General features: G+C 40.3%; 1 protein-coding gene across 7 annotated transcripts in view; it reads right to left on the bottom strand.

Moving 5' to 3' along the window:
• Positions 1 to 21,270, bottom strand: part of LOC148648748 (partitioning defective 3 homolog B-like) — a 319,671-nt gene that overhangs the window by 63,663 nt on the left and 234,738 nt on the right. For all 7 annotated transcript variants that reach the window (XM_088606610.1, XM_088606611.1, XM_088606608.1 and 4 more), the window contains 2 exons: positions 14,579 to 14,683; positions 11,820 to 12,101 (listed from right to left, as the gene is read on the bottom strand). In XM_088606610.1, the coding sequence (XP_088462736.1) occupies positions 11,820 to 12,101; positions 14,579 to 14,683 (387 nt within the window). The remainder of the gene's footprint in view (positions 1 to 11,819; positions 12,102 to 14,578; positions 14,684 to 21,270) is intronic.

The following is a 21,270-nucleotide window of genomic DNA, read 5'->3' as shown; positions in this document are numbered from 1 at the left end:
TGTATATGGTAGCTCAATATTAAAAATGAGCTGTGGGTCCCTTTGTGTCACAGTGGGTCACTGTATCCAAGTAATGAAAAGTTTGTTCAAACTCTGGAAAAAGGACAGCACTGTCTGTGGATGATTGAGACAGAACATTAGGGCTCACACAGGCCCAAGCTAGCAATAATTCAGAGACATTCATTAAATCTAGTCTGTCACACTGAATAAATTTAGCTAATTTCATTTTTTAAAAGATGTATGCAAAGCAATAAATGCAACTTACATCAGTGGGAAAAAAAGCTACATTTCAAAACCAAATTGTAAGTGGGTTTTTGTACGATAGCCTCCAAAATGTAGAGTTTCTCCCCCAGCCTGTTTACTCTGCTCTTCATCTCCACTAAACATGCCATTTCTTTCTTCCCCAAACATCTCCATCAACTTCTTTTCCACCAACAATGACCACTGGACGTGACTGCACAGTTCAACACAAAGCCCCTCCCACTTGCTCATGTCCAGCCAATTACAGCATGTTTAAATGCTGCGCCTCTCCCAGTCATTCAGATCCAGCCAATTAGAGCTTCACTATTTAAAGTATCAATATTTAAAGTGGAGCTCTGTAATGCCAACACATATGACTTGCACAGACTACTGACCAGGATATGACAGATAAGAAAAACATGCCAATTACACTGGATGGGGATGATATCAATGTACAAATGTGTGCCTGTCAGTTTCGATTAAGCGCTGGTAATAGTGTCCCTTCTACTTTATCCACCTGCCTTCGTCTGTCAGTGATGAATCATGCAACCACGATGGTGGGACTGGGAATTCTGGAGAAGGTCTCCATGATTCAATCCCACCAACATCACTAGTGCTTGCTAAATACTGTCCAGATGAGAAGTACCTGACTGCAATGCTCTTAGCATTTCAACCCACTTGCAAAGTTTGTTTTAAAACCATTATAATTTTGGTTTACTAGAAACAAAGTACATTGCACACATTTGGTTATATTATTATCATCAGAAGATGACTGCCTCTGACTCCAAAAAATGAACCTATAAGCCGAGTTAATAAAATAATCTCCTTACCGATGAGTTCAGAGGAACAACTATGGTAGCCAAGCAACAGTCGTTCACACACAATTCTCTCCTGCAAGGAGAATTTGTGACAAGTGGCTTGCTGAAATACACCCATCTGTGGTTTCCCGTTACAATGGACAAAACACCATCAAACTGCGTTCAACTTGGGAGTCTTATTTTCAAATAATATAGAACTGTGAAACCTCTAGAACCGAAAACAGTACTGTACAACATCATGAAACTACAGGAAACTGCACCAATTTCGGCACAAAATGGTTAGTTCTGATCAATCCTTCAGGGTTCAGTGTTAAACCGTATCATAATATTCATAATAGATAATTCACCAAGGCCAAGAGGAGAACTCTGCATGAACAACTTAATCAAAAATATTTTTTGATCTCATCTGATGCACGAAGTTAAAGGAAATAAAAAACTAATTTGGGGTGAGACGCACACAGTCACGCCCAAAGCAGAAATTGAAACAGTAATCTTCTGGCAGCACTTTATCATAACTTCTGAACTGCTTGGCATCGGCTGGTTTTCCACTATCAGGATTTATGCCTCTGTGGTGGAGTCCTATTGCGTAGGGCCACTGAAAACACACTCAGCAGTGAGACAGTTAAGTGGTGTCAGGGGACTAGGACTGACACAAATGAATTCTGCCAGTCTTTCCTCCCTGACCGACACTCTGCAGTGACCATCACTGGCTGAACCTCCTCCCTTCACAGCGGCTCCAGGGAAGCCAGGAGAGACTGCGGCGAAATTCCGCCGCCTAACATTCCAAAAATCCATTAGCTAATCCCGGGAACATAATTAGAGCTGCCATTTTGATTGAGCGCACGCCATGCCGTCCAAACGAATAACACTATCAATGTTTAATTAGAAATCACACAGCCCATGACTCAAAACTCTTCATCATGCAGTTCGCCTGCCGGATTAGAAAAAATAAAGTGCGCTCCGCACTATGACCTGCACACAGTAAGGACAGACAAAGAAAAGGAAAGCAGGGGGAGGGAGGCATTACATTTTTCCGCAACGCTTTACTTGGTCACCGCTGTGTGAAAGGGAAAAAAAAGTATAGCCTAGGATGGTGCATTAACCAAAGTTTAGTAGAGGGTAAGCACATTTCCTTCACAATGAAGAGACAGACTTAGACGGCACCACATGTAGTGACCAGTATTGATCCAGCTCTTTAGAAAGGATGTTTATCAAACGTCTGCTAAATGAAAATGAGCAGAAAGAGGGCGAATCACAAGCAGTACGAGAATGGCTGAGGACACTCGATCACAGGATCCCGCGAAACAGCAAAGCATGAATCTTTCGCACTGCTTTTAACACGTCTCCTCCAGAATCGTGTTTTGCAACACGGCAGGTACACACAGAGCTTTTAAAACGCCCTTTCAGGACTTGAAGAAGAAATAAATAGAAAAAATGAAGAACACCCGCAAGGTGGTTGAAATTTCGGGGAGAGAAATGCCCTGTGGCTAGCATTTCCGCGTTAAGCACGCGGTTAAGAGCGTAGGTGAGGGGGGAGGGGTTTCATTTTGTGACTTTCGATGCTTCGCTTGTGCCTCATTTTCACCTTTTCCTTGGCGCTTTCGACCCACGTCAGGAAAGAGAATTGCAATTAAAAGAGGGAAAACAATCACAAAGCAAAGAACCAGTGTAGATGTTTCAACGCAGATCATAAGGTATGTGTGGGTGGTTGTGTGCCTGGTTGATATTGGTTGCAAATACAAATACTTGTTTATAATATGCTTTAAAATGGCTCTTGTTTGTAGGGTGTGAGTATTGGAATCATTACCTATAACCCAATGATGCCCTCATACATCAATCACAGGTAAAACATGGGAGCATATATCTATAAGTAGCATGTTATAGTGACCTGTGAGTGCTCTGCTTCTCTGCAACACCAGACTGGTGCTATAAGAGGTATGTGTGTATTAAGCAGGTCCATTTAATTTCTAAAATTGTTGGACTGGGTGCAGGAATGGCAGCTTATTATTGCACTCCCTGTATCACCATACATGTAATTGGAGAAATTTTAGATGCAATTTTTAACTTGTAATGGTGTTTTCTAGGGGGGTGGCAGTAGAAAGAAAGGTCAGGTCAGCAAATCTTAAGTGCTTTGCAAATGATGACTCGGATCTGAGCCACATAAATCTAGCGCAAAACGTGCTTTCGACAAAGCCCGCCGTCTGCTTTCTGCGCGGGCCCGGCTCCGTTCAGGAAATTTATAGTTCAATTTTAGAAATGGACTGTTAAATGTGTTGGAGTAACTGTCAGTCACAGCTGACATCAAGCGGGTATCTGCTGATCTGATACGTTAAGAAAGACGCATACTCGACCAACATCTCGAAGCCTGCAAAAACCCAAAAAAGACAACTCCCAAGACTGATGAAAGATGCTCCAAAAAATTAGTTATGTCTCCTCTTCTTGGACACTGTGCAAAGTAAAAAAAGGAAACGCATGTAGCCAGGGCACCATTAGATGCCATAACTATGAAGCGGTTACAGTAGCATTCTATACTAATACTGTAGTTCAAGTTTACAACTGGCCTGATCTGCGGTTGAACAGACAGAAAACAAAGGCTAAAACACAGGTGCCAAGAGACACCACTGCAAAACGTATCCAAGATAAGGGCTAGAAAAAAGTGTCAAAACGATTTCACTATCCTACAGCCGACTCTAAAAAAGTATTCTCAGAAAGACTGTTTTGGGGGCATCAGAACATTTGAACAGGAAGCTTTGGAAACTAAAACTAAAACAAGAAAGAAACGGTTGCGATGAGAAATGTTGAAAACGTTAAAGGAAAACAGGTAGCAATTTGTTTTTCCTGCTCCACCAGAAGGTGCCGACACTTTACAAGGTACAGTGTAAAGTACTGTAAAGTCACAATTCAAGTTTCTCTCAGGCATTAAAAACAGAATTTGTGCAAGCTTTGGGGGGGGTAAATTGTCAAAAAGAGGGACAAAAACCATATACAAACCCCCTGTAATTTCAGCAAATTAAATGTGATTTCATATCATATACTGTATGAAGTTCTCCGCCACTTGCACAAAACAAGGAGAGCAGCTCAGAAGCTTTTATGTGCCTGCACAGATGACAGTAAAACACAGCTCTTTAGTCCCTTCTTCCTTAGATTAAATGACTAGTCTCCCATTTAGTGACATTTTCGCAAATGCAGTTTGACAACAAAAGACAGCCTTTTCCGACAGCTTGGCGCAAGCCTTTCTAACCAGAAGTGACACCGCTTTTTAAACGCCACGCGCAATTGCAAAAGGAATGAAAATGATTTTCGGAGACGTTCCCTTATTGAGGCACGTTCTCCGTTGTATTATTTATATTCGTCCTCCTCCTCGTTTGTTTAAACAGCACTGCGTCTGGGGCAATTGATGCCGTTGGTGGCGGTTACGACCTGCAGGGCTGACCATGAGCTATACGTTCGGAGATGAAGGCTCTGTGGCTGTTCCCCTGCTTGATTCATTTTTTTCTTTAGATATCTTTCTTCCTGTAGACGTTTACACTGAGAGGTGAGTCTCTGCAGGCTGGCACAACCAGAATCCACACATATGCTATTCAAGCAGAGTAAGATCACTGCCAGTCCTGTTGGGATTCCACAGCTACATCTCTGCATTTTTAAAAAGGTCAAACGCATTAACCATACAGCTATACCGAATCTTACAGTGCGACGCTGGAAGCACAACACACAAATGCAAATCAGCGGATCATTCACGAGGATCAATCTCGTAGCTTCAGGACTCATGCACCTGAAGTGCCTGTGAAGCTCAAAACTGCATTGCGCTTTGTACAATCGCTTTTCACTTCTCTCCGCTGCCGAATTAAATACGCTTAAAAATAGACTGCCCTGGCACACGGCAGCTCTTCCTCTCGTTCCGAGCTGCAAATCTGCACAGACTGCAGGGCCAACACGGAGCCACCAACTCCCAGCCCCTGTGCTAAATGAACCAGATGAAAACCCGTTAGCCAAAGCTTTCATTTCATGGAGGGAAGACTTGTTGCTAGGTTGCAAGACATTACTGTGGCACTCGAGTGTGTGTATGTGTGGCTGAAGCAAGGATGGAGAATCCAGGAGAGAAGTGCCTACCAAGCGGAGTGTGTGTTGTGCAGGTCTGACAGTCGCTGATTACTTTAATGAGGACTGGAAAAAAGAAAAACTCAAAAAAAAAAGGGGGGAAAAATGAGTGGCGCTCTCTGGAGAGCAGCAAGCCACTTCAGACAGACAAACATGTGCTCTGTCCGTAACTGCGAGATGAAGAATGACATTCTGCTAGCTCTCTTAAATTAACCATGATAAATCTGTAAAAAGGGCTCCTGGCAGGGGAGCCTCAGAGAGGTTGCCTCTAATTTGCCCACTCCGCAATCTTCCGACGATTAGTAATGCCTCTTGTGCTTGTTTAGCTCCCCGCCTGGTGCATTACAGAAATGGCCAGTGATTTCAGAAGTAGCAAATGCATTAAAGGCAAAAAAGGAGACTCCTCCATCATTACCTGCAGAAGAAAGAAAAAAAGGCAGCGAGCTGCGCTGCCTTAAAGATAGCAGCTTGTGGCCCCTTAAAAAGAACTCGAGCTGTTCCCCTACTCAATCAAACCCCAGCCACTAGATTAATTAACCCCCTGAATGAAATCTGAAAGGAGCCCTTGAGATCTTGAGAGGAGCACTAAAAGGTTTTCTGAATTAATTTATACACTTCTTTTTTTTTTTTCTGATGGTGACAAACTGCAACGCTGAGGGGAAAAAAAAAACCCAACTAAGTTTGAACCTGATGCACTCAACATGAAATACACTTTTCTTTATAACCAAGCCTTCCAAACTGAAGGCCCATTAGTCTAAATGAAAGAGGTACTTCACTTAGCCTTGCTTATCAAGCTTGTGACTGCACACCTAACACAGTATGCGATGGCCAGGCTAATGAACTATACTGCTCCCCAACACCTTCTCCTTTTCTCTCTGACTGCACCTGCTCCTTTTCCCTCGTATTAAAGATCATTATTTGTTTCTAAATGGACAGGAGGACCTAAGGGTGCTCCGGTTGTTATAGTTACTTTTCTCTCTGCAGTTGAGTTCCCTCTTCAGGAAAACTGCTCTGCTCTTAGTCCCGGCCCCAGCCTCCTTCAGAAGCAGGATGCACAAGTCATGTACTGTAGGAAAAAATAGCACCGACATACCCTGTGACATGATTATTTGGGATGGCTATTTTTTTTTTGTTTAGAAAGCTTTCTAAACGCCAAAAGAGGGGTTTGGGGCGGCTGCATGTCTCTGGCCACAAGTGAGTAAAGTTGTTAGGGTTTGAGTCCCAAAGTTTGTACATTTCTTGTCATTTTCTCATCTCAAACAGCTGCACTACGTTTCTGCAGGGAATATACATGTATATGCTACTCATATTTGGCCATTTCATTTTACTGGCAATGAAGGTAATGGACTGAGCTATTCTTAATTTTCCCCTTGTTTTTATAAACAGTGTTGGCTCTATTCTCTATACCTACATCTTAACTAGCAGGTACTGTACACTTTCCAAATGGGAAGCACTACACTAATGGAGTTCAGATAGAAGTACAGTGCCTTGCGAAAGTATTCGGCCCCCTTGAACTTTTCAACCTTTTGCCACATTTCAGGCTTCAAACATAAAGATATAAATTTTTTATTTTATGTGAAGAATCACCAACAAGTGGGACACAATTGTGAAGTGGAACGAAATCTATTGGATTTTTGAAACTTTTTTAACTAATAAAAAAATGAAAAGTGGGGCGTGCAAAATTATTCGGCCCCCTTGCGTTAATACTTTGTAGAGCCACCTTTTGCTGCGATTACAGCTGCAAGTCGCTTGGGGTATGTCTCTATCAGTTTTGCACATCGAGAGACTGAAAATCTTGCCCATTCTTCCTTGCAAAACAGCTCGAGCTCAGTGAGGTTGGATGGAGAGCGTTTGTGAACAGCAGTTTTCAGCTCTTTCCACAGATTCTCGATTGGATTCAGGTCTGGACTTTGACTTGGCCATTCAAACACCTGGATACGTTTATTTGTGAACCATTCCTTTGTAGATTTTGCTGTATGTTTGGGATCATTGTCTTGTTGGAAGATAAATCTCCGTCCCAGTTTCAGGTCTTTTGCAGACTCCAACAGGTTTTCATCCAGAATGGTCCTGTATTTGGCTGCATCCATCTTCCCCTCAATTTTAACCATCTTCCCTGTCCCTGCTGAAGAAAAGCAGGCCCAAACCATGATGCTGCCACCACCATGTTTGACAGTGGGGATGGTGTGTTGAGGGTGATGAGCTGTGTTGCTTTTACGCCAAACATATCGTTTTGCATTGTGGCCAAAAAGTTCGATTTTGGTTTCATCTGACCAGAGCACCTTCTTCCACATGTTTGGGGTGTCTCCCAGGTGGCTTGTGGCAAACTTTAGACGAGACTTTTTATGGATATCTTTGAGAAATGGCTTTCTTCTTGCCACTCTTCCATAAAGGCCAGATTTGTGCAGTGTAAGACTGATTGTTGTCCTATGGACAGACTCTCCCACCTCAGCTGTAGTTCTCTGCAGTTCATCCAGAGTGATCATGGGCCTCTTGGCTGCATCTCTGATCAGTCTTCTCCTTGTCTGAGCTGAAAGTTTAGAGGGACGGCCAGGTCTTGGTAGATTTGCAGTGGTCTGATACTCCTTCCATTTCAAGATGATCGCTTGCACAGTGCTCCTTGGGATGTTTGAAGCTTGGGAAATCTTTTTGTATCCAAATCCGGCTTTAAACTTCTCCACAACAGTATTACGGACCTGCCTGGTGTGTTCCTTGGTCTTCATGATGCTCTCTGCGCTTTCAACAGAACCTTGAGACTATCACAGAGCAGGTGCATTTATACAGAGACTTGATTACACACAGGTGGATTCTATTTATCACCAACAGTCATTTAGGACAACATTGGATCATTCAGAGATCCTCGCTGAACTTCTGGAGTGAGTTTGCTGCACTGAAAGTAAAGGGGCCGAATAATTTTGCACGCCCCACTTTTCATTTTTTTATTAGTTAAAAAAGATTCAAAAATCCAATAGATTTCGTTCCACTTCACAATTGTGTCCCACTTGTTGGTGATTCTTCACATAAAATAAAAAATTTATATCTTTATGTTTGAAGCCTGAAATGTGGCAAAAGGTTGAAAAGTTCAAGGGGGCCGAATACTTTCGCAAGGCACTGTATCTACTTAGTGCTGATGGACAATGTTAACTACAATTTAGATTTATTTCTAGATTTATGTATGGTACATGAAATACATAAACACTATAAAAAAAATCCTTATTTTTGCGAGTGTGACTTTTATTTCCCAGTGGGTGATGTAAAAGTTCAACCGTGTTTTATGGACATAGATCAAAGGAATTTCTATCAGCTTTATAAAAACAAAACAAAAAACAAAATAAATGTTTGGTGCCAGTTTCTCCATTTCCCCCTACTCTTTGCAAATATGTATGTCCGTATTATTATTTATATGTTGTCAGGATTATTATTTGCTGGAATGATGTAAGCACAATACTGACAAAAGGTGAACAAATAGATGGTAGCATTTTTTTTAAAAAATGGTTTTTAGCAAACATGATTAAATTAATTATACCATAAAGAAAAAAATATTAATTTCCTCAGTTCTCTAAAAATGCTGCATTTGAAATGCTGAAATGTGTTCCATAAGTTATTCTTTTGAAAAAAAAAACACCTACTATAGAATGTAATTACAAAATTAACACACAGAAAATGAAATTCTTATGAGTTATTGTAAGGAACAAACTATGTTGGAAGAAGAGAGTTTTTCAGGATAATTAACTATCCTTAAAGATTTCATAAAGAAATTAAATGTTAGTTCAATGGCCTTTACGATTCCCACAGCAGACGTTGTTTAATTGCCTCTCTAAATAATTTTGCCTTTTAATTATTTTTCCAACGCCTAATGTTAAATCAACGCTGCCATTTTCCACAACTTCATTTCACACTTTATAACTTTTGAACACTCAAACTTTAATTGCAAAACTCTAAATATCATTTGAAAATCATTTTGCTGGCCCAGTGCTTTCATATGCAATTCCTCATTCATTAATTAATCAGCAGTTCTTTAACATGTTCTGTACCAAACGAAATGGGAACTATTATAAGGAGTTAATAAATGATTAACACTCATAACAAGCTTTCAGATCGACGTGTGCCCTACGTGCTGCACAAAGAGTCTTTGTGATTACCAGAAATGAGAAATACTAAAGTAATCGCTAACTGATTAATCTGCCACTCACTTTTTTTAAAAAAGCTATTAACCATCATTTTGTCTTACTTTCCAATTATGTGAGATGTAGTCCATGCTGTGAGTGGTTATGAACATGGTTTATAATGTTTAAAAGATATTTTTATTCCTACTCCTTATTATTGCTTAAAACATGTTTTCTATCGCCACCCACAGAACAGGAGACACAACCATAGAGCCAATCACCAAAATATCAGAAAACCAAATGGTTCACTATAGTAACAGTAATCATCAGCCACTGTACTGTACATCAGCCACTCCATAGCAGAGAAGATGGAGAATTTAGAAAATTCTTTAAATGGATTAAAGTGAAATTTGAGCTTGGCCAGATTATGAAAGCAAGGTGGAATTTAGTTAGGTTCCTGGGGTTTAAACCTCCCACTCCCTTATGAACAGTGCCATGGAATCTTTAATGGTCAACTAATTATGACTTAATTATGAATATCTCATCTGAAGGACTGCAAGTGGACACTGTGCTGTAGGTTAGCCCCTGGGATCTACACTGCAGCACTAGTTAGTTTTGAGATTCAGTTTAATTCCTCATCATTTGACAAGACGGTCTGAGGAACCAGAAAGCACAGCATACACACATTTCCACAAGGCTTTTAGATCTGCAGGCTTGTCTTGAATTTTATATTTCAATTTATTTTGCCCAGGCCACAACACAAAGTGTTTTGGCATTACCAAATCTAAGCCAAGGGTTTGAGGATTTCTCTCTTTTTTGTTGTTGTCTCAATGTTGCATACAGTACTTATGTACTGTACTGTAAGTCACTGAAAACTCAGGAAAGAACTGGTATGCTGGTCAAAGTCATGTCCCTCATCCAATCATCTAAAATGAATCTAGCAGCACTCTGGGGGATCAACAATCATAACATAATCATAATATTTAATTTGTGCCTGTCCCAACATACATCAGCTCTTTAATCAAACATGATAACAGGAGCCTGAATATTGAGACCATGTATTCCTCTACATGGTTGGGGAGAGCAGCTTTAATTGGTGCCTCTTTGTCCACAAGCATCAGCAAATCAGTGGGTTAAAAATATACTGCAGGGATGGTGGAGGAAATACGGTACTTACCCTTCAGTAGCAAGTTAACAAATAATTCTCTGTAAGGAAGCACTATGAAGTGTTCCATTACAAACCACTTAAGTCATTCTTCACCTCAAGGCCACACTAACAAAAGAGATTATATCTCCATTGGACAGAATGAATCTAACATGCAAGTTGACAAACCTGGGTTTTACTAGTTATTCAATGACAATGAAAATATTCAGGGGAATGTTGCCGAGGGCCTGCTTATGAGTCAGGTAGCCATTTGGTAACGGAAACAGACAAACATGTAATTCATAAGTATGCTGCAGGCCTCCAAATTGAGCCATGAATTATAATTAACAAAGCAGATGTTTATAATGAAACCAGTTATGTAGTTATGTAAAGGAAGAGGTGATTATTATGGGAGATTTCAATTTTCTGCACATACATGGGGAAACAGATCAGCAAATAAAACTGAAATATGGCTAATGACGACTTTCCTACTAAAGAAGGTATAAAAACAAAAATAGGAGCAAGGGCATTGTCATCAGTTAAAAACAGACCTTCGATTAAAAATGTACAATTTTGTTTGTATTTGAAAATCAAGGATAAACCAATGAACATGGATAAGTTTCAAAAAAGGTGTCCTTTACCCATGGTTTTAAAATGTGAGCACACAACACCCCGTTGAAGAAGGATGTACAGTACCAAAGAACAGCAAACTTGACCGAACTCAAAAGCTTGGAAGTATTAAACACTACTGAGAATGGGAATTTAGAACAGAATTTTAAAAATACAGCCAACAGCGTTCACCCCTTCAGGCGCAATAAGGTACTTTTAATGTTAAAAACTTTGGATTTAAATGTGCCCTTCCACCTTTTATCATTACACAAAAAGCAGCTCCTATTACTTTATTAGGCCTGTCTAAGCTCTTACTGTAACCCTGCTCATTGAGTTTTCTTCATCTCTGCTGCCAACACAACTACTATTGATCAGCCACAAAGTGTATGCTTTACACAAAGGTGCTTGAGTGAATGCGATCATGTTACCGACCAAAACATGTTAACATAATTAAAAATGGTTTCAGCTGACAATCTCCAATCCACACTGCCGACTGCTAAGACAGCCGAACGGTGTTCCCAAAAATGCGATGGCTGTGGAGAAAGTGTGAACTGTTTTCAAAGACGTGTATTTAATTGAAAGGCGTACAATTAAATATACGGCTTTGAAAAATGTCCTTATTTGTCCCGTTATCATCACTGCTAGTACTAGCTCTACTGGCAGAAATATTGGCGCTTGCACCCTGGCGAGCGGAGCCACCCTTTTAAACTGGTCAGAAAACCCCAAATTCTGACCGATCTCTAGCGATAACGAGGGAGATGGGCGGGTTGGCCTCACCCAGTTGGCGAGACTTCCTGTGTCCCTCACCTGTCTGGAGGCGGCGGCTGCAGAGGGCGCTGTTTGTTGACTTTGGCGTAGAGCCCCTCTAGGGCCTCCTCGCCGGGGGCTTCCCTGCCGTGGCTCACGGGCGCCGGCGGGGACGGGGGGGAGGGCGTCCTGTTCCCGTACGCGCCCTGGCCGGGGGGCATCTCCCGGAAATGGTTGATGCGGGCGTAGTTGGGGTCGGCGTCGTCGTCTTCGACGTCGGGCAGCGCCTCGAACCGCTCCCTCGCCTGCTTCTCCCGCAGCTCGTGGTGCTTGGCCTCAATCCTGGAAAGGCGGAGAGATGAGAGGAGCCGGGACGACACCAGACTGCCGCCAGGAACGCGATTTACCAGATCACCGCGAGCTGCAGTGCCAAAGAACCTTTTCAGACGTGCAACACGTACATTACCACTGGAATAGCAACTAGGAATTATAGTATAATCATTCCTCTTATTGTATTTAACTAGGTCCTGCTTTGTGTCCTATTTATGACAAAAAGACAAGTCACTCACTTAATAATCACTTGCCAATGCAACTAAACAATATCAGGCTACATCAAAACGTACTTATCTTTAGTATTTTAACTTGTAATATTTATGATACGTTATGAATTAGAAACACTATATACATGGCAAACTAGACTGAAATGAAAGAAAACTTTTAACAACTATCCGCAAAATGGTGTAAAGGAAGCAGACCAAGCAGCCGAGACTGTTGCAGAAGCTCAGATGATGTACAAAAAAGAAAATAAAAAAGGCACCCACGAAAAAAGGAAAATACAAACAGGACAACAGATGATATGAACCACTACTACTATTTCGATCAAAGAGCCAAACTGTCAGGCTCCGTTTTTATCGACCCACTACATGAATGCCTTCCCAAGACTCATGAAACTTCCCGTCTTCACTCCTGCAGATTTAACGGATTCATCTTGCTGTCGCCAACCAAGTTGCCGTCTTGTTTTTCTTCTTGCTTTGCAAAGCAGTTTATTATTTACCATTGTGTGCGAGTCTCTTGGTTTGTACAATGGAGTCAGGTGCTCTGATTTTTTTTTTTTTTTACCTCTAAACCTCTTTGTAAGAGGAAAGCCTCTTTGTGTATACACTAACCTGCAATATATAAAAATTCATTACTTTGTGATGAAAGGCTTCTTCGTACAGAGCACGGATGCGGACTTGGCTTAGAAGGGATAGTGTTATTTTAGCAAAGGTACATTAGCAATGGATATATTCTATTGGTCTTCAGATCAAATCTTGGTTTTCTCACCCCTGGATATATGAAGTAAATTAATAACAACATAGAACAGCAAAGGAAAAAGAATCATTTCTCTCCCGGTACACAGTTTAGCAATATCTAAACCTAAGCAAATCTCTGTCTTTAAATCACATTCTTTAATGTGATGGGTAGACATGTTTGGCAGGACTAGTTCAGTCTGGTTTTTATACAGTACAAGAAGCCATCCACACGCACAGACCAGACCTCTAGACACAACACAAAATCCTTCTGTGGCTTAAGTCTTTTCCTGCTGATGAATTCACAAAAAAACTCTGATGGCGCACACAACACGTAACAAAACATTTTGCTTTATTAAATGAAATGCATTATATGCAATTTCCTCTCATTTGGAAGCTTCTGCCATACATTAAGCTGTTATAAAAAGGCCTTGACAACACTAAGTTTCTGTTCGTTTTTATTTTTCCCAATTAAATAAAAGCATCAGCAAATATAAACTACAACAGGAGAGTAGGAAGGCACCCCTCCTTCAGTCTAATGCTTTTTTCTTTCTTTTCTTATCAGTGTTGCCCTGCCTGGGGACTTTTATTTGTCCACAGATGAAGTTATTTAGTTTCTGAAAACTCTAAAGCACCCAGGGTTTGGAATAGTCACTTCATGCGCCATTTCTAAAAGAATCCTCACAGTGGGCTCGGCACAATTCAAACAAATCCAAAGCAGGCATCCAGAATGTGAAAAAGAAAGAGCCATAAATTTGCCTTTCTGTTAATTATAAAATAAAGAAAAATCGGAAACCATGAGATAGTTCATATATCATCATTTTTTTTTGATCCAGCGCATTTTACAGTGATGCCCTGCTTCTTAATTGTGGCATCCTTGGGGCTAAAAAACATTAATAGAGTTCAAAGAAGTTTTTAATTCTAACAGTAATTGTGGCCTTTATTGAGGCAGGAAAAGTTCAAAATGAACCTAGCCAGTCAGCGAATAATTCTGGAATTGCTTTAATTCGTGGTCTGAAAGGCAATAAAAACAATAAACGCTTATAATTATTCCTCTAGTACCGGCCTAATTTGCTTCTCCCAGGGCTACACGTTACTCGCGCTAGTAACCTCCTCTTCCCTGACAGAGCTGCGCGGTGCAGTGTGAGGTCACCACGGGGAAAAAAAAAAAAAAAGATGATTGGAAATTTCAAATTGAAACCAGATGGAGGTCTAAATACAATTAGGTGCCTGATAAGGTCCTTTATTAAAAAAAAAAATCCTTAGATGAGAGACTCCAGCATCCTGTCCATCCATTAACTCTTTAAACCCTTTCAGTCCCTTTCAGTCGGCACATGGACACCAGATGCTCCTGACGGGATGTTGTTGCATTTAAGAACTGCCACCCCCTCTTCCTCCACTTTCCACCCCCCCCAGAAGGAATAGAACAAAAAGACTTCTAGGGCTTTTCAGTAAATATATACAATACGTACTGTTCTCTTCATATTACACCTGTTCTGTTTGTACAGGAGTACAGACTTCAGGCTTTACCTTTCTCTCTCTTCTTTCATTTTCCCCAGCTCCTCCTCACTCAGCATCTCAGACTTCTGCTTCTGAAGAGCTGTCTTTCCCTTCTCTTCCTTCTTTTTCCCAAACCTGAGGAGAGAAGGGAAAGGATTTTAATGGCCATATCCAAAACGCTTTCATCGATAAAAGCAAAGTATTCAAATGCCAAGTTAATCCAGGGTTTGACAAATATCTGAAATTCAGCTTTTCCTAAAGACAACTGTGTTTTCTTCATCAATATCTACTGTATATATACCGGGACAGAGATAAGGACAATGAAAAAAAGGGCCTGGTTAATCTAGTCAGTTCTATTCCATTTAACACATTACTGCTCTGCCTTATTTCCTCTGGTGTTGAACACATGTACTAGTGGATCACTGGGCTAACAATTAGCTGTAAAAAGCTCACTCTGTAAATTATGTTATGCACTGTAAACGTTCAATCCCACGTACACCACCCATGTATGTTAGCACAGTATCTTGTATGAAGCAAGGGTTACTCTGCTCAGAGAACATTTAATATTTTTACAAATAACATCAGTATTACATGAAAACAATTGAAATCCTATACAGAACCGTTCGAACAAAAAAAAGAATTACTTTTAAACTTATCACCATTTGGTGCTGGCTAGTAGCAGGGAAGATTGGCCAAATTATGAAAACTCAAAAACTTTGTGAAATAGGGTCTTATAAATACTAACATAAGGCATAAAGATGCAATAAAGTACACCTGCTGGAAAAGTACATAGTATTCTGGTCTTGATTTAAATTAAGCAGTAAAATGTTGCTCAGACTGTTGCAGTAATGAACAAGCAGTGATTATGGTAATTGTTTTAATTGTTAAAATGCCATGGTGAGCACCCCAGCACTTAACATCACAGACGTAAGAGCTGGAGAAATCAAGTGCAAGTAAATAACAGCGTGAAGTATAACCATATTTTTTTACAAGAGGGTTGATTTCTTCAACCCAGGGATATCTGAAAGCAAACATTCAATAACAAAATCAGAAACCAAACCAAACGCAGAGCTAGTCTTTTCAAAAAGTGCTTCTTTACAATTTTGTATTGTTGTGGGACTCAACAAAAAAAAAGACTGACATCTTAATTACTTGGCACTTTTAAAAGGCATTTTCATGTTAAATTTTAACTAACAACAGGTTTGGGTCACACCTGAATCAAGATCTTAATTACGGCAAATCACAGCATCAAGATAGACGATGAGACAGCTGTTCCCATTAGCGATTGTCCAAACGTGGCTTAAGGCACTGTTTCATTAATTTACTGATTCAGCCTCATAACTAATGCTAAATAACTTCTGTAGGGCAAAACATTAAAACGCAGCTTATTGGATTATTTTTAATTTTGGCCTTGGCATGCAAACTGTTTCGTGCATGTAATATTGATGCACAAGTGCAGACTACTGCATATCAAATCAGCTGCTCACAACTGGCAACCCACTGAAGCTCAGCAGGTGTGAGCCTGGTCAGTACCTGGATGGGAGACCTCCTGGGAAAAACTAAGGTTGCTGCTGCAAGAGGTGTTAATGGGACCAGTAGGGGGTGCTCACCCTGCGATCTGTGTGGATCCTAATGCCCACATATAGTGATGGGTGCACTATACTGTAAAAAGACGGATGAGACGTAAAACCGAGGTCCTGACTCTCTGTGGTCATTAAAAATCCCAGCGTGTTTCTCAAAAAGAGTAGGGGTGTTACCCCAGTGTCCTGGCCAAATTTCCCCCTGGCCTTTACCAATCATGGCCTCCTAATAACCCCCATCTCTGAATTGGCTTCATCACTCTGTTCATCACTCTGTGAGCGTACTGGTACCCATTACCTGTAAAGTGCTTTGAGTGGAGTGTCCAGAAAAGTGTTTTGAGTGTCTGTATAAGTGTAAAGAACTAATAAATGATTAAAATTTTAGTCCTGCAATGGTCCTTATAGAATGCTGTTTTTTAAAAATATTTTTTCAGTGTCTCCCCCTAACAAATGTATATAATACATTTTCCTCACCCACTGATACTAATTCTAACAGGCAATACTGATCTTAATAAGAAGGTTTGATGTCAACACTATGGTCACTGGAGTGCAATGCACTGTAGCTCACTCTCCTATCAGCATCTGGGATGAACATTGTGGAAAAATGCCTTTGTGGAAATTTGAACTAGTTAGTAACGCAGGGCAGAATTGAAAGCATGAAGGACACGAACAATTAAAAGAAAAACAGCAGTGTGCTTTTAGAAGGAAAACACCCCAAACATCACTATTCCATGATGATAGCAAGAGAGAAAATGTATCTTTGTAAGTGACATCCATGAAATATTTATTTTTCCACGAAGCCTTTCAGCTATGGCATCATAGAGATAAAAGTCTTAGCTTTTTTACTGCTCCCTCCCCAGAGTGCTTGGGCAGCGCCTGCAGGAGCAAAGTTGCTGGTCAAATCGAAACGTCAAGCAATTTTAATCTCTAGGTATGTCTTAATCTTATCTCGGGTCCACTACAGGAACTGAAAGGCTTAGCAGTCTTAACCTGGGCATCTGCCTGAAAACTTTTTGAAATTCCAGCTCCGAGGACAAATTAATGAGATTAGTGTCCCCAGGGAGGCCTTCAGTCTTCTGCATTACCTGACTCCAGAGTCAGCTTATTCTGAAAGAAGGCGACAAGCGAATGACGTTTTTTGCTCTCCTTGTTTGTCGTTTGCGCTGTGTCCTACGGTTCTGCACCGCACGGGACTTCAAACGCAGTATTCCACTTGTTCGAGCCCAGCCCGCGAGGATCCTCAAGGGTCCAAACATCCGACCGCACAAAGGGAAAAGACACTCGTGGCCCAGCCAAGAATGGAACGTGGCACCGGTGAGTTTTGTTTATGAGCCCGCTTGGATCTGCTGATCATTTTCAGAGACAAGAATGACACCTCTCCTCGTGAAAGAATAAAACCCCCCCCCCCAAAAAAAACACATCTGATGTCAGCCGCAAAAGACGATGAAACACGAGACTGGCACATTCTCTCTTCGCGCAATGATCACAGGAGCGTTTCATCTGATCTATCTTTAACAGGTTAAGCAGTCATGAATCACAGTTTGTTTGAAGTCTTCCTGCCCCAAACAGATATTGTTCTCAGCACTGTTTGTCTTGATTCATGTTACTGTCTGCGGCGCATGCTTTTATCACCGCAGTGATTGCTGGCTCATCCTGTGTGGTAAGGCAGGCACATTCACAGTCTTGAAACGAAGACATGCCAACTCTTTTGTGTATCAGAAGAACACCTTCAAAACAGACATCCTTTAGCTGAAAGCTAGTTATTCCTAGTAAGGATGACAGCAATCTAAAACCTATTTTGGATGCACAGGGTCTAAGGTGGATCCATGACAAGGCACACACAGGGAAAATACTAACCTGTCTTTGGGGGGATGGACAGAGTTCCCTGTAAAAGCCACATGAACCAAGGAAGAACATGCAAGCTCCACAGAGACGGAGCTCCAGGCTTAAAAGAAACCCAGAACTGAAGGTCTGCGAGGCAGAAGCATTAGCCACTACATCACCAAATCACCCATTTCCAACACAAGGACAAAAAAAGGAACATAAAACTGCATTAAATGGAAAACTATAGCACTAATAGTTCTAACATCTGATCTGGCTATAATTGTAATTAAGCCAATAGGAAAAAATAAAATACACTAAATTCAAATGCTTCTCCTGATTCGCTCAGTGTAGGCACACTAATAATTAGCAGAGATTTTTGACTATTTTTTGGGGAGTTCAGGGTTTTTGACTCATGCCACCCCTGGTATCTCATGGTGAATCAGGTATTGCTGCTTAAATGAAACTCACATTCAGCACAACGTCTGAGCCTTTACCCCAGCAACTCTGGAGACCAATGAAATTATTGGCACTCCGCTTAACCTAATTACTGCATTTATCTTATTAGCTTTAAACCATTTAATACAACTGTTTTGCATGCAACAACCGTAAATATATTGTGCCTGTTAATTAGCTTGTGAAATTGCAGCATGAATGTCAATGCAAGAACTAAAACAAATACCCCCAATTACTTTGCAGTGGAATGAAAAAGATTTACACCAATACAAATACAGTACATGCTCATAAAGGATTACATTATTTAATAGATTCATTCTTTGTAAACATCCCTTTGAATATAGGATCCTCAACCTCCCTCTGTAACTTTTCACTTCATAAAAGCTGCCCAGCAACATCTGCAAGAACATTGCAGACTTTTTGTCAGCAGCGGTGAAATGATTCAGTTCCACAAAGCAGTGTTATCTTAAGCAAGCGTACTCAAGTTACCCTAATAAAAGAAAACTTAAATGGTGGACACATTAAAAGAAGTAGCAATTATGCTGCCAGGTTATGTTAACTGATACTGTATGTTGGCTCCACATTTTTGAGGCTCAGATCTGTGTCACACAACATGTCACTTTAGCATGAAAGTAGAATAATAAGACTAAAACGACAACTAACTGTCGCAACATCAACACAACAGCGATCACTGCAGATCATTTTTTTCCCCATACGGAGAAACGCTTTCTCTCAATAAATGTGAAAATAATTCTTCTGCGACTTTGTAGGAATAAAGAGGGAGATACAAAAAAAACACAGATATAGGAAGAAACAGATATGCAGATGAGACAGGGCTAAATTTCATGGGACATGAAGGGAAAACAAAAAAACTGGAGCAATGAAAATATTTTAGAAAAAGACTCTGCAATTGCTTGAAGATAGATTTTACTTATAAGACAACTCTTATGCAAGAATTGCTTGCTGCATTTCATAAAGCTTTGCTTGAATAATCTATGATTAAACTGCCTCTGCACTTTGAAAAAATACAATGCACCTTCAGAAATGGTACACACAATTGTGTGCCAATGTTAAAAGAGTTCATTAGCAGTGTATACAATTCCCTTCTCATTTTGTACTTAGAAATACCTGCTATATCTGCAGTGCATTTTGTTCTCACCCTTTTAAAATAAAAATGATGTCTTGCTAAAGGCCATTAGACATTCTCTAAAGATTAATTTATCTCAGATGTCTTGTTTCAGAAGGCAAAAAAAAGCACAAGCTGAGAATCATCTAATTTCGACATATTAATGTTGTTATTCCTCCCAGCAAGTTCTAATTAGACTGAAGGGTATCTTGTAGTACGTGGATTTCTTTAATTATCACCCTATTTTCTGTTCAGCCCTAGCTTTGAAATTTCGTACAAGCTCAAAACTAACTTGATTTCAAAACATAGGCTCCTAATCTAATTTTTTTATGGACAAAGAATGTTAATAAGAGAAGTCTTAGGTTTCAATTTTAAACTACAAAGGACCAGGTTTGCTCTTTGTAAAAGAGTGCCTTTGTCAAAAATAATAAAGCATGTTTTAAAGTGATTGAAAGAAAACCCATCATTAAATAATGTGAACACTTTCTGGGAAGGGGTCTTTTACTGTTTGTCTCTTCTTGGAGACCTCTGACTATGAATCAGATGTAAACAAATAACTGGTTCTGGTCAGACTGCAAAAAGCTTGGTGCATAGAAAAAAAAAACTATTACAAAACAGCTTGAGCCATTTTTGGTTTCTAAGAGCTGCAGGCTCTAGTACATAAGGTGCCAAATATGTCATGCCAGACAGTGATGCTTATTTAAAACAACTGAAAAACTGCGGGGACTTTGGTTTAAGTGGTGGTTTTGCTTCAGTGGTGCAAAAAATCCCAATAATGGATCAAACCATCATGGGAGAGATTTTTCCATCTCCGAATCGGAACAGCGCAAACCCAGCTCCAGAAGTCAGAAGCAATGTCAAATACAAGATGGATAATGTGTGACCCAACAGTAGTTGTTGTAGTCTGCAAAACACAGCCCTCTGAATAACCCCTCTCTTAAAGCTCTGCAGCTCTGCCATTTCAGAAAACAAGAGAAGCCGACACAAGAAAACGAAAGATTTCAACTCCGGCATATTTAGTCAAGCAACCAATCTGTCAGCGCGTTTTAGGGGAGATGATCATTACGTGCAGATACAGATTGCTCCAAGGACACCTGCAGAACTGTAGAAACCCCAAAACAAAGGGAAAAAAGAACCTTGCTGTTTTAATTATTTTTTGGCAGCAGTGTGGTCGCCTTCATTAGGGGCAGTCATTTCTAGGGAACCTTGGGAAGGGCTTGAATGAAAACCCCCTTTTTCTTAAGGAAGGATTTTCACACTTGGAAACAAAACTGTCTTAACAAGACTTAGCTTGAGTTGATTAAAAAGAAAAAACCTGATGTCACAAACCTGACCTCAATTACAGCATGTGCTTCAATGCTGTACTTCGAGCCCAATGTGCCTAAAATAATGAGCAGAGTGTCTTGGTGACGTTCGCTTTAGTTACTGTTGACAGCTCTTTAATTGTATCGAACAGCAACAATGTGCACACTAATCAGACAACATAAGACATTAAGAGGTGCATGAATCATTTTTTTTTAGATTGCGTTAATTTTAGCATCAAGAAGAAATCTATAACTCCTAAATTTCCAAAACAAAAATAAAAAAATAAATGTCTTTTAGGATTCGAGTCACTCCACGGCTTTACGATGTGACTGCTGTTTTCACACGAGGAAGAAACGGGCGCAAATTCACCACCATGTGAAGGGGTTTTATGAATTCCACCCTAAACATTGAAATAAAGAAAAAAATAAACATCC

This window comes from Lepisosteus platostomus, chromosome 14 (genome assembly GCF_059453375.1).
Source record: "Lepisosteus platostomus isolate fLepPlt1 chromosome 14, fLepPlt1.hap1, whole genome shotgun sequence".
Lineage (NCBI taxonomy): Eukaryota > Metazoa > Chordata > Actinopteri > Semionotiformes > Lepisosteidae > Lepisosteus > Lepisosteus platostomus.
Note: the sequence above shows the minus strand (reverse complement) of the source record. Positions and strands in the feature narration are given on the sequence as shown.